Raw genomic sequence first — 13,648 nt, 5'->3', positions numbered from 1 at the left:
GTTCTGTGAGTCCACCTCAAAGAAGCCACCATTAAATTTTAGCCTTTGTTGAAATACTGAGGCAAATGATAGAGCCAATTTAGGTCTTCAAATAAAGCATGCTCCCCCAATTCCTCATGCTTCAGTCAAGATACTTAACAGGAAATCCAAACTAGTATTAGGCAGGCATTAACACAAAGCTGCAGTGCAAAATATTAAAACCTGTGGGGCCTGTTATTCTGGAGAAAGATAGTTGAATGTTGAGTCTCATTCCTAGGTCATCAACAATAATCTGGGAATGAGACTCAACAATCAACTATATTTCTCAAGGATGACTGAACCCACCTAGCAGTGTAGTATCAGATTGAAGCTCCCTCGCTTCACCCTCCCCTTCAAAACATGAAGGAGAAACTATGGTGGGCGCAAAACTTGAAGGTGTAGAAGAATATGTAGCAGTATCATATAGGATCATAAAGCCCATTTTACTCCTTTAAGTACATTTGGCAGTAATACATCGTTTTCAGGTTGGGGTGAGGTAGTTTTTCATGTAATGAAGTATTTCAGAGTTGAGTTGGTATAACTGAGTAAATAATGGACCTGAATACTCCCCCCGGTTATCACATGCACAGCCTAACTGCACCTGTGTTTTACTGGCGGAGCCTTCCCCTTTGAAGAAGGTGGGCTTATGGATGACCTTTGTGTGTAACAGGTTAGCTAGTTAGCTGCTAGCAGTGAACAAAAATCACAAGAGAAAATGCAGTTAAGCTCCGCAGCTCTGAAACGTATTAGGGAGACTTCCAGTTTTAGGTTATTTGAATTGTCCTGAGCCTGATTCGTAATGTTAGCTGTTAACTAGTTACTGTTAGCTTTTCACAGCTGTGAAGAGTACAAGAAGATGCCAAAGTAATGTTAATGTTACATAAACAGGGACTTTCTATTTTTTTTCTGTGGCAGCAAACAAGACACACAAGAACTACTAGACTGCAATCGCCGCTACACCAAAGATGTTCACAGTGTTCACTTTCTGACTTACTCTGGTTTCACATATATTTGTGGGAATCATATTCAGGTGTAGGCCATGACAGCGTGACAGTGAGCCAGCATGCACGATACCAGGACCTTGAAACTGAAGCAGCTAAATGGAATTCAGCCATCATTTATTTTTTACACCTGTGCTTTTGTTGACATATCAACATTGTCTTATATGGAAAAGGCCTGTCTAGTGACAATTCTGAGTCATTTATGTATCCACAATGATCCCCAAACAGATCACTGTTCCAAAGATATGTTTTGTTCCTGTCCAAACAGCACATCCCATGCCAAGTTAAACCAGACGGAGTAGGAGGATGTCCCCGGACCCCTACAGAGGTTACGCCACTGCCTCTGGTCTATAAGCCCCTGATGTGCCTTATAATCCTAACCATGGCTGTGAATGTAAGGCCATTGTTTTCATGTCTGTTTGAATGAAACACATAATCTAGGGCTGGCTGTACAATACACAGTCATATAATTGTGCTTTCCCGGCAGAGGTGCACCAATTCACTCTCCATTCATCCAGAGTCCCTGGTAGACTGGACCCTCCTATTTGTGTGCAGCTGGACCCTTTCATTACACTTGAAATGATAATGACATCATGTGTGCACAGCTGCAGTATTTGCATCCACACAGGCATGCAGCTGAATTTGTGTGACAAAATGGATAGGTGGAAACGGATCCTCCTACAATATTTACATGCACACTATATTCAGATGGGGAGGTTTTTCTGCTTGTGTGATTTAATAACAGGGCGAGGTTGAATAGAAAATAGATACAATGCTTTGAAATGGCTGTTTGCAGGAGTGACAGAGGAAGTCAGAGCCAAGGAAAGTTCACGGTCAGGATTTTGTAAGTCAGACGTAAACACATTACTGCCACTCGCATTTCAGTTCTGTGTAGCTTCTAAAACAGTGTGACAGATTTTGTTGAGCTGGCAGCTCCTGTGCCGTGATGGGGCTGAGGTTCCTGGGTCAGGCCTCTCGCTTTGAGGTTGACTCTTTGATTCCCCACTGAGTAAAGTTTAAAAGGTTGGAGGCAGATGAATGCCAGTATTTTGTCCTTTCTGTACACTTTGTGCAGATGTTAAGAAGAAGATAGGATGACTGGCAAGGGGCTGAGAATAGCAGAGTGTAAGCTTTTATTTCATCTGAACAGGTTAACAAATACAACTCTACCAAGCAAGCACATACACTTACAATCATGTCAGTGATATAACAACCTACTAGATTATACAAAACTTGGCCAAACGTGATCAAGCAAGCCTAGAAGTTACAATGACACTGAATACTAATTGCTGCTTGTCTGTTCTTGGATCCCGCTCAACTCACACAGCACTGAGTCAGATATGACTGAAACATTGACATGCAGCTCTATGAGATGGACATGGTGGAATTTTGTTTTTGTTTTCCACAGCAATAGGGCTTTGGGTGGGTGTGTCACCTCAAATGATCCTCTCCTCACTTTGGGCATCCAAATGTTTTAATTATCTCCTGACAACGTGTAAAACTCGTTTGTGTATAATCTGTTTAGGGGCATTTTGTCTCCGGTTTAACCACAGAAGTGCTAATACTGCTATGTGACTATTCTTAGAATAATGGAGCAATAGGTTGCAGTCACTCGCCCTTGACAAACGTTACCCTTAAACACAGCAAATGCAATACTTGTTTTTAAAGACATTCCCCTCTAGATTATGAAATGTCTATTTACATCAACACGGCATGTTTACTGTTTGTTATTCCCGACAGAAGACATATTCAGTGTAGCTTGTCCAAATTTTGTCCTCGTTTGGATCATTGCTGGTGTAGGCGCAGGTGCCTGTGGAGCTGCAGGCCACCATGTGGAAGCCCGCCTCTGTCAGCTTGTCAAATGCCTGCTCTAGAAAATTATACTTCAGGTAGTACCGGGATGTGTATCTCTCAGGTGGTCTGTCTGGGTCTCTGCTCTCATTCAGCGTGTCCCCAAACACTTCTTTGGCCAGAGACGTCTTCCCGCAAACCGTGATGCGCGCCACTCTTCTGAATTTGGCGTCGGTTTGGATGTCTCTGCCAATGGTGTACGAGCCGCGGTATCCTACCGTGATGTAGCCCGACTTTCTGGAGTCCAGTGACAGGGAGCGCATGGCCCCGCTGACCGACATGGTGCGTAAAGTCTCCATGCCGCCGGAGGAGCCGCACTGCTGCGCACCTTCCTCCGTGTCACTCTGGCTAATCTCCTCGCTGATTGAATTGTCCTTACTCACCCGGGGGCTGAGGCGTTTGGCAAGGTCCCGCAGCTGGAAAAAGTCAGCCTCCCTCTGCAGTCGACTTTTCTCGGGGAAGTAGTCCGGGAGGACCAAGTTCAGGTCTCGGAGATAATCGAGGATGTAGCGGAACAAGAACCCGTCCCTGTCCAAGAAGAAGCGCCCCTTGCTGTCTCTCGCCAACTCCTTGGGAGACTTCTTACAGAACATGTTCCACAGCAGCGAGTCTGGGACGGCGATGAGAGTTTTGTGTCTGGTCACATAAACCTGCCCGCCGACGTTCAGCTCAATAATCTCTGCAAACGGGGAGCCAGAGTCGCCGCAGTTGGACACTCCGCGCTCTGTGTCGGCCAGTGCCATCTTCTCTGAGCCTGGACTGATGTGGGATCAGAGGGAACACAGAGCAACTAAGTGGCAGCGGCTTGTTTATGAAGTCTGGGCTTACCACGTGCGTGAGTGCGCGTGCGTGACAGGAGGAGGTTGACTGCTGAATTGACATTTAACTATAACATGACTGTCTTGCCAAAAATATAGTCAAGCGTGTGTGAGAGACTGTGCAGCTCTCTCTCTCTCTCTCTCTCTCTCTCTCTCTCTCTCTCTCTCTCTCTCTCTCTCACACACACACACACACACACACACACACACACACACACACACACATACATACATACAGATAGAGAGAGAGAGAGAGAGAGAGAGAGAGAGAGAGAGAGAGAGGTGGGGAGCAAATCCAAGCTCCTCCAGCATCACTTAAAGCAAGCACCCACGTTGATTATGTGTCATTTGTTTTTTCCGGCCCAGTCTGGCAGAAATATAAATGTAGCATACCCTCTGATTACTATTTAATTAATGAAATCAATTATATTGAGCTTTGCACATATCCCATAGGAACACACAAAACCAGAGAGCATTAGTTGATCTGACTTATTCCAGAAATCAAGAAATGATTGAAAAATATGGAAAGAGTGACACCCATTGCAACTCTGATGGAAATGCAGCTATATAACACATGCACACACACAGTCTTGACCTGAAAAACAACATTTTTGACAAAATGGCAAAAATGCTCACTTTCAAGGTTTAAAATTCAAGGTGGTACTCATTCATTGACAGGCAACAACCACTCAAACAAACAGGTTTTATCAAGAAGAAGATGACATTTATTCCCTGAATAAGAATAAGATAAACCAGAACCACTTCCTGTACCAACCAACCAACCAACCCTTACTTGTTAACCTTCACTTAACTCCATCCCTCACCAGAAAAATATAATGGTTTACTGTGAGGACTGGCTTTCTGTAACATGTTATCACTAACTGATCTCTGTCCCTGTTCATAAAGGACATTTACAGTTTTTACCGATCACTTGCTCACTAAAAGTGAATGCTCAGACCAAAGCATTAAACCTAAACAAAGACACCAAAAGTACAAACACATTTTCTGCTTTCTGCAACCCACTTCTTGCTAAACACTACACACTGTTTTTGACATTTAGATACTTTGTTCAAGAAGGAAATCTCTTGCTTTCACTGGCAAACATTTCTATTCAAAATGCAGAACACATCTAAAATTGGCAACACCCACACACACAAGAGGACATTATACATATACATACATACCAATGGAGCACCAATCAGTCTGGGCCTTAGCACTACAAATAGACCTGAGGTAAGCTCCCCTCTTTTGTGAGAACTTTGAAAACATAGAGACAGTGAGAGAAAGAGGAAGAGAGAGAGAGGAGCAGGAGGAGGATGAGGACAAGAAGGGGACCAGGACGGATCAGAACAGCCCAGGTTTGTTGTTATCTGGGATAATGTTACTATAGTCTCTGGTCCGGGGCTGGTTCACCAACTACTTTACTGTAACTACACAGTTGTACTCTCAGTTTCTCAATCTGATTGAGGAATTCTTTTCAGCTTGCCATCGGAAAGTGTATGACCGCCAACCACATGCTCGCTGCAAGCAATGGCAAAGGCAGGCAGAGACACTGAGGTGGGATCATTCGGTGCCTTGCCAAGGACGACATTGCTTGTGATGTGGCCAGATCAGAAGACAGGATCCAAAAACCATCCATGCCATCTCTTACAACTCATTCCAATTCTATTTTTATTTACCAATGCACTGTAATTTTACTGTAATTATTTTCCCCATGAGTTTACAGTAACATATTGTATTGATTACTGTGCTGTAATTCTACTTGCATACAGTTTTTTCCATTTCTATTTAATTCTTTCTATTTTTGTGTTCATTGAATATAGATGCACTGTACTGGAAGAATCTTTCACAGAAGCCTGTATGAGAACATTTTGAAGGTATACAAAGTACTAAAGACTGTAGTGTTTTGTATAAGGCACACCATTGTGTTGTTGTTGATTTATATATATATATATATATATATATATATATATATATATATATATAGGGTTATTCCGAATGCCTGCCGAGTTGGATTTGGTCAGATTTCCCTTGAAATCAATGAAACACTACCCCTTTTGTCCACAGGAGCCGCCAGAATCAACACAAATTGAAAGTTCCTTGGGGGGCTAAAAACACATGCACAATTATCAACAAAATGTACTTAAAGTATCAAAAGTAAAAATACTCATTGTGCTGTAAAATGGTCCCTAGTAGTGTTTTACTATTATATATGATGTTTTTAGATTAATATAACTAGTGCATTAAGGTGTAGGTTGCATTTGACTGCTTATGATGTTTAAGGTTAAGCTAATTTGAACTACTATATATACTGTTGTTTGGTTTAAACTATATCAATGCATCATATTATATAAGATCATCATATGTTTGTAGCATCACTGTCTTATCAGAATATCGGAAGAGTCAGCTGTTCATGAGAGCAGTTTTCAGTTTGGAGACAACACATTTTCCAGCTTTTTAATAGGTAATTTAGGGGTTTAGTTACACTTAGTAGAAGTAGAAGAATTTTCTTAACCCATAAAGGAACAGAAAAAATCTAAATCACCAGATTTGGTGATATGAAAAATTGTAATGGAAGTAACTAGTAACTAAAGCTGTAAATATATGCTTCTGACATGTTTAGTAGAAATATAAAGTTGTATAAAATGGAAATACTTAATTAAAGTCAATTTATGTGAAATGTGTACTTAAGCTCAATACTTGAGTAAATATACTTAGTTACATTCCATCCTTGCCAGGAGGGAACATGTAACGTTTGACCAGTTTACTCAACTCAACATTCATTAAAATTGATATCCACGTTTGTGTTAATGAAAACAAACGGCCATATCGGATTATAAATTGGTGACCTTTATTTACAGTAACCGCTGAGCTGCCCATCAACAGTCAGTTGTCATCTGATCAGGATGTGGGCATACATCAGAGAAAAAAAGGTTGGTAACCACTGAGTTAGAGGGTTTATCCTCCTTTATCTGTTAACAAACTCAGTGGTTTTACCAACAAAGTCATCATATATATTTTTAACCTCACTGCTGAGGGTTGGAATTATTATTTTCCCTGTTGTTTGAAGGCAGACATACTTTTGTCATGTGCTTGTCATGAGTGATTGGCTGAGACATAATTTCCCTGTTCAGAACTTCCCATTGCAGAGAGTTGAATTTCCAGTGTCATCTCAGAAAGAAACTGGTTGTGAAAGCCAAATCAAACCAAAATGAAGCCCTCTCACCACTTCTGTCATTATATTCTCACAGCAACACATAAAAGTGGCATGGGTTCAGTGTGATACCTTTTATTTTTAATTCTTCCTTCATATGAATTTTGTACTGTACTGGAACAATCTTTAAAAGTTTGCTGGGTTGAAATTATTATTTTCCCACTTGTTTGAAGGCAGGTTGTTTGTGTCACTTCCCCGTTCAGAACTTCCCACACCGACCAGTGTCTGTCATCTCAGAAAGAAACTGGTTGTGAAAGCCAAATCAAACCAACATGAACCCCTTTTACCACTTCTGTTATTATATTCTCACAGTCACACAGGATTAAAAACAGCCAGCAAAAAAGTGGCATGGCTTCACTGTGATGATTTTTTCAATTTTTTTATTCTTCCTTAGTATTTCCATTATAACATACAGGTCTTTTTAAATAACTTTTCTGTCTCAAAGACAACAATCATATGATGGTGGATGGTTGATGATCATAGAAAACAAAGCAAAAGCAAGAGATTTAGTAGATTAGCCAGAGTGGTCAAATCTAGAAAATCAAAGATGATGACCAGTCATTGTGAAAGTTCCACCTTCTCATCATAGTTGTTTGAGCCACTTTGGAAATTCGGAAGACCAGCCTTCGGATAGTGAAAGGACCTATAAAAGGCAATAGCACTTGGATGTTTTGTCACTTGAAGACGTCGTTTAGTTGCAACAATGCTTCGCAAGGTATTGATGTTTTTCTCTCAGACTTACATTTTTATTTCAGCATTTCACTACACAAGATTCAGTTTAGGCACCTTTTGTACTTTTGGGTTAAAAAAATAATAGATGCAGCATATTTTAACTAATTTCCCAGGTTAGATCCTTTACCACTCTACTGTCTCTGGGGAGGTTTGTATCTTACAGTTTTGGACTGACTGGCTGTGTTTCACCTTTCCAGGGTATTACAGAGAGCTTTGGAGCTGCTATCCATGCCCTCAACTCCACGCAGCTGACAGATGGTGTGATTAAGAGGAGCAAAAGGATGATGCTGGACACGCTAGGTGTTGGGCTGTTAGGAACCAGGACAGTTGTCTTCAACAAGGCTCTCAAGTACAGCCAGGTACAGTAGTGGAGGTCTACTATACCTTTATGTACAGTATGTTCACTGTATCTCTCTCTTTTTATTGGTGTCAGCTTGTGATCATCATCAAATCTCTTTTTATTTGGCTTCATCTGAGGTTTTCTGTGTTCATCTCATACTTAAATACTAATACTACTGATTGTCAAAATTATTTAATCCCTGACAAATACTACCAATTGATTAGTTTGACCCACTACCGTGCACTGTTTGTGATTTATATCCTTTTCTGCAAGATGTTTACATGATTAGACTGCCTCCTTTACTTCCTCAATAAGCCAGTTAGTTGATATAATCCCTTTTATGCTGCTATTTATTCATAATTTTGTTTGTTGAAAATTAGCGAACTTCACAACTAAGCTCAGATTTATCTATAATTAATTGCACACTTATCCTCGTATTAATTTCTCTGATTGCAGTTGTTCATGTCTGAGGAGAGGAGCAGTGTTTGGGGTAAATCAGACATAACTCTTCCTCCTTACTACGCTGCTTTTGTCAATGGCATCGCGGTAAGCTTGCTCAAATAAATCCATCATAATTTAAAGAAAACATAATATGTTGGTGGTATGAAGCCTGATTATGTGTATTGTCACATTGTTTTGTTGCAGGTTCACTCTATGGATTTTGATGACACTTGGCATCCTGCTACCCATCCCTCAGGAGCCGTGCTACCGGCCCTGCTGGCCCTGGCAGAGACACTGCCCAGCCAGACATCCGGTCTTGACCTGCTGCTGGCCTTCAATGTTGGTATCGAGGTGCAGGGCAGACTCATGAGGTTCTCCAAAGAGGCCTACAACATCCCTGAAAGGTCAGATGTTTAAAATTAACAAACTGGACCGAGTTAATGTGCAATTTCTTTGTTCAATTGTAAGTTAATGTACACTGGAAATGTGTGAGTGGTCAAGGGTTGATCCACCCAAAGAGTACAACACCTACCTCTAGTGGTGTCTAGCCATGCAAGTTTTAGTTTCACATGAGGTTTTAGAAGTGGAGTTGGTGAATGGATATTAGTTTGTGGCACAGCACTGAAAAATTATATTTAAAGAAGTCAGCTGGCAACATCTCTCTCCCCATCTTGATAATCTCTCCACCTCACAGTCAACAGTTCTCATACAGACTGTTTCTTCAGTAGAAAGTGCTAATGTGCCATTAGAAATTTGATCACCAAAAATATTAAAACTAGAACTCCAACTAATGGTTATTTTCATTATCGACCAATCAAAAAAACAATCAGCAGATGAATCATTTGGTGTATAAAATGACAGAAAATAGTGAAACACACAAAAAAATACAAAAATTTTAATTTCTGTTAAGCCCAAGGTGATATACTCAAAATGCTGGTTGTCTTACCAACAGTCTAAAACCCAAATACATTCAGTTTATTATCACATAAGACAAAGAAAATGCAACTACAAATACACACTCAACTTGTTATTGAAAGTTAATGTTCTCCAACCTTTCCCAACACTCTCAGATTCCACCCTCCCAGTGTTGTTGGGGTGATGGGGAGTGCTGCAGCCTCTGCTAAGCTCCTGGGTCTGTCCCCTGCACAGTGCAGTCATGCTCTGGCTATTGCAGCCTCCTCTGCTGGGGCTCCGTTGGCCAATGCTGCCACACAAACCAAACCCCTCCATATAGGAAATGCTGCTCGGAGAGGCCTGGAGGCCGCTCAGCTGGCCAAGATGGGTCTGGAGGGGAATCCAGACATCCTGGATTTGGGCCGTGGGTTTGGGGTTTACTATACGGACTACAGTCCTTCAGCAATGGCAGATTCCACATCTAGTGACTTTAAGTGGATTCTGGAAGATCAGGATGTGGCCTTCAAGCGCATCCCTGCTCATCTAGGGATGCATTGGGTTGTGGATGCAGCGCTGGCAGCCCGCGCAAAGCTTGAAGATACAGCCGGGAACTTTGACCTCAGCCAGATCAGGCACGTCACACTCAGAGTGCCTCCATCCAAGTACGTTGACTGCCCCTTACCGGCCTCAGAGCACCAAGCTAGGCACTCATTTCAGTTCAACGCCTGCTCCGCCCTGCTGGATAACAAAGTGACGGTGTCTTCTTTCAGTGAGGCTCAGATTAACCGGCAGGCTCTGAAGGAGCTCTTGTCCAAAGTCAAGGTGGAGACGCCTAAAGGTAACCAGCCCAGCTTTGACAAGATGTACTGTGAAGTTGAGCTACAAACCTATCAGGGGAAGAGTTATGTGGCCAGATGTGATACCTTTTATGGCCACTGGAGGAAACCACTGAGTCAGGAGGACCTGGTGGAGAAGTTCAGTGTTCATGCTTCTTCAGTGTTGTGCACAGAGGGAGTGGAGGGCGTGATTGACGTGATTGGAAACATTGAGAGAGTGAAAGAGTGCTCAGTTTTGGGTTCTTATCTGAGGATGACAAGTAATCAACACGAGCAGTTATACAGCTCAAGGAATTTGTGATTATTCAGTGTTTGATGAAGCCAATGTAACGAGGGGGTTATATGTGTGTGAAGTCATTTAATATTTTGAACTTGCACAGAATGAAATATCAAAATGTAAATATTTTATATTCATATTTTTCAGAAATAAAGTGAAAGTGAACTTTTACATTTTATTGCATTTTTTTTGTACAAGACCACACTTGCTGTTGATTTTCTAACAGACTGATCCACTGTGTCACAATACAATTCATGAAGATTGAGTCAAACAGAGATTTTTGCTACATAAATTAGACAATGTATGTAATGTAATACACATTATGATTCTCTTGAAGTGCTTTTGATCAAGGGGATACTGTAGGGTCTATAACTATCTCTGTTCAGCAGGCAGCTACTGTTGAGCTCACTAATACAGCAGTCCCTCATTTTCTTCCGGTTTCCACCATCCTTTGATTATTGGTTGAATCAAGCAAGTTTCAGCACGCCCTGCACCATCGTTCCGATTCCGTCAAATATCTCGTGGATCGGGGCGTTGCACATGAAGGCACTGGTGGTGACCAGCTTGTTCTTCTCATCCAAGTGACTCTCGCTGACACTCTTACTCATGTGTTTGCAGCCCAGTTGGTTGATGGCAGCTGCCGTGTCAGTAGTGTCGGGGTACCTGGGAAAAACCACAATGTTTATCTAGATGTGACTGTGCTAAAAGACTAGAGTGTTGTTTGCGTTTGTTGCGCTAATAGCTAATGTAGCCTCTAGCCGCTCTTCTCAAGCAGAGATGAGGAGCGGCTACAGAGGTCAGCTCACTTCTCTCAAACTCCACACCTCCAGATTTTAACTCCATTTGCAAACTTGTAGTCTTTAGCCCAACTGATGCTCAGGCAATTTATCCAATTTCACACAGCTTTCTCTGGAGCCACAAAAGGTCTTACATAACTGTTTTCCACATTTGCAGAAGTACTCCCCCATAACCTGTAAATAGACTCTGACATAAAATTAGTGAAGTTCCCCTTTGAGACATATCCATGTTGCTCGGGCAAGTTAGACTCACTTGTCATCCTTCTCGATGCCAACGGTGACCTCACATCCAGGAAACACCTTGGCAGCCAGAACAGGTGAGATGCAGCAGAGGCCGATGGGTTTACTCTCGCCGTGGAACGCCTGCAGCACCGCCTTGACCTCGTCATTAACAGAGCAGTCCTTCCCCTGCACTGCCCACGTACAGAGGTTCTTCGCTGCACCAAAACCACCTAAAAGACAAAGAATATGAAAACATATACCTATACAATTATTTTTTACACTCTCAAATCGTGTAACAACACAACCAGATGAGATCCTTTTGGAAAGGGCGCAGGCTATCATGCTGTTGTGACCAAACCTGGGAATATAATAGCGTCATGGTCTTTGACACTGAGTTTAGACAGGTCCTGGATGTTTCCACGGGCCAGCCTCGCACTCTCCACCAACACGTTTCTCTTCTCCTCCGATGGTTCGCCTTTCAGGTGATTCACCACATGCATCTGGTCAATGTTGGGGGCAAACATGTTTACCTGCAGTGGATAAAGCAAACGTGAGGACTCTCATTTCATTTCCAAAAATAGCCAGAATAGATACCATGAGGACATCAACTAATGATTAGCTTTAACTGTTGATCTGTAACATTTGAATACATTGTAAAAATACCCACCACGAATTCCTGAAATCCAACATGATGTTAGCAAATTAATAAAAATATGCAATTTATAAATTATATAAAACTGAAAAAACAGCCAATCCTCTTATTGGGGAAGATAACTTAATAACTTAAAATCATTGTCATTATGCATTTTACAACACTTAAAGAAAACACTGCGTGTGACACTCAGTCAGGTTGCCCGTTAGAGCGAATCTGGGACTGAATGTATTTTTTGGAAATGCAAAAGATAATATGAGAATTAAACAGTCTCTGTTAGTCGACTCAAGTGGGTATTTTGCAGTCTTTTTAGATAAATTAATAAATAAATTCCTTTTTTATGTTTTCCTGGAAGTGTTTCATTCATGTTGCTGTGCTGAGTAACACAGAGAAGATTTCCTACTAAAACTTTATGGTTTAATAATCTGATTGTTGAATCCTCATATTGCCTTAATTTGTTGGAATAAACTTCTTTGAATATAGCAATCTTAAAAACAAAAAAACTAAATAAATAGTATTTGTCGTTAAATAATAAAAAAATAAAATATTTCTTGTCAGCAAGGATATGTTGAAGAAAAGGATGCTGATGTAGGTAACACTTCAGCAGAGAAGGAGTGAACATCCTGTCACTTATAAATTAGCTCTGAAGGATCAACACAGTTAAGAGTATCAGGCGGCCCACACTGGAAACTACCACACACACACACACACACACACACACACACACACACACACACACACACACACACACACACACACACACACACACACACACACACACACACACACACACACACCCACTTACAACATGCAGTCAGTATCTGCAGTTGCATACAAACTTACACTTGCACCTCCTCTGCTCAGGTGGACCAGAACAGCGGAGGCCTCGTGGATCTCACTGCCGTCATAAACCCCGCAGCCCGCGAGCACCACGGCCACGCGCTTACCCATCTGAGTTGTGTAGTAACTTTTGTTGACCGTCTGCAGCGTCCTGAACGTCAGTATGTTGCGACCACAGTGGTGCAGCAGGGTGAGCATGGCGGACTGTCAGCGAGAGGACGCAGACTTCTTCTCCTGCTGATCACCGACGCTGAAGATGCTTCTCGGTGCTTTAGCGCCACCTGGTGGTTAAACCTGAGCACTGCTGCTTCCCCACAGGCCGGCGGCTGTTTATAAATATTAGTTATTTTTTATTTCACTCTGAACTTAAATGTAATTTACTCAAAGCACATCATTTGTAAAAAACAAAAATTGTAGGTGTAGATTATTACAGTATTTATTATTTTCAGCTATTATTGATCTTTTTTGGATCCGTAATCTGTAGAATAATTAGCAAATGAATTTAAACCATTGAAAACTGTTTGTAACTAAGATTTATATTTATGTGATTAATTAAATAACTTTACATTTCATGATTGCAGATTAAAATTATAATGAATTAAAGTAAATACACTGAGTAATGAAATAAATAAATAATACTTAAATAAATAACCAATAATCTTTCACTGAATAAAATTCTTATATAAAACATGAAACAGTAAAAACAATTTCTTAT

General features: G+C 41.2%; 3 protein-coding genes across 4 annotated transcripts; 1 reads left to right on the top strand and 2 right to left on the bottom strand.

Annotated features, from left to right (window-relative positions):
• Positions 1 to 2,129: 2,129 nt before the first annotated feature.
• On the bottom strand, positions 2,130 to 3,811 carry kctd12.1 (potassium channel tetramerisation domain containing 12.1). Its single transcript, XM_051404744.1, has one exon. It carries the CDS (start codon positions 3,611 to 3,613, stop codon positions 2,747 to 2,749), a length of 867 nt encoding a protein of 288 aa, XP_051260704.1. The 5' UTR covers positions 3,614 to 3,811; the 3' UTR covers positions 2,130 to 2,746.
• Positions 3,812 to 7,464: 3,653 nt separating this feature from the next.
• Positions 7,465 to 10,593, top strand: acod1 (aconitate decarboxylase 1). Its single transcript, XM_051403115.1, has 5 exons — positions 7,465 to 7,617; positions 7,832 to 7,993; positions 8,431 to 8,520; positions 8,620 to 8,819; positions 9,486 to 10,593. The coding sequence occupies exons 1-5, from the start codon at positions 7,606 to 7,608 to the stop codon at positions 10,444 to 10,446; spliced, it is 1,425 nt and encodes a 474-aa protein (XP_051259075.1). The 5' UTR covers positions 7,465 to 7,605; the 3' UTR covers positions 10,447 to 10,593.
• Positions 10,584 to 13,174, bottom strand: zgc:162944 (uncharacterized protein LOC569993 homolog). 2 transcript variants are annotated; one of them, XM_051403118.1, is made up of 4 exons: positions 12,937 to 13,174; positions 11,800 to 11,971; positions 11,473 to 11,671; positions 10,584 to 11,085 (listed from the first exon to the last, which is right to left on the bottom strand). In XM_051403118.1, the coding sequence occupies exons 1-4, from the start codon at positions 13,129 to 13,131 to the stop codon at positions 10,890 to 10,892; spliced, it is 762 nt and encodes a 253-aa protein (XP_051259078.1). In that variant the 5' UTR covers positions 13,132 to 13,174; the 3' UTR covers positions 10,584 to 10,889. The 2 variants fall into 2 exon arrangements, with proteins under 2 accessions (XP_051259078.1, XP_051259079.1); XM_051403119.1 differs by having other exon boundaries at positions 13,041 to 13,159.
• Between the last annotated feature and the right edge of the window lie 474 nt (positions 13,175 to 13,648).

Source organism: Dicentrarchus labrax, unplaced genomic scaffold (genome assembly GCF_905237075.1).
Source record: "Dicentrarchus labrax unplaced genomic scaffold, dlabrax2021, whole genome shotgun sequence".
In the NCBI taxonomy this organism is placed as follows: domain Eukaryota; kingdom Metazoa; phylum Chordata; class Actinopteri; family Moronidae; genus Dicentrarchus; species Dicentrarchus labrax.
The sequence above is the reverse complement of the archived record's forward strand: the minus strand, read 5'-3'. Positions and strand labels throughout refer to the sequence as shown.

Excerpts from the sequence above, each read along its gene's own strand:
- kctd12.1 (XM_051404744.1), bottom strand. The coding sequence starts at position 3,613 with ATGGCACTGGCCGACACAGAGCGCGGAGTGTCCAACTGCGGCGACTCT.
- acod1 (XM_051403115.1), top strand. Across the intron at positions 8,521-8,619 it reads CTTTTGTCAATGGCATCGCG|GTTCACTCTATGGATTTTGA; the intron begins GTAAGCTTGCTC and ends GTTTTGTTGCAG. Across the intron at positions 8,820-9,485 it reads GCCTACAACATCCCTGAAAG|ATTCCACCCTCCCAGTGTTG; the intron begins GTCAGATGTTTA and ends CAACACTCTCAG.
- zgc:162944 (XM_051403118.1), bottom strand. The coding sequence starts at position 13,131 with ATGCTCACCCTGCTGCACCACTGTGGTCGCAACATACTGACGTTCAGG. Across the intron at positions 11,672-11,799 it reads TGACGCTATTATATTCCCAG|GTGGTTTTGGTGCAGCGAAG; the intron begins GTTTGGTCACAA and ends TTTGTCTTTTAG. Across the intron at positions 11,086-11,472 it reads GGCATCGAGAAGGATGACAA|GTACCCCGACACTACTGACA; the intron begins GTGAGTCTAACT and ends GGTTTTTCCCAG.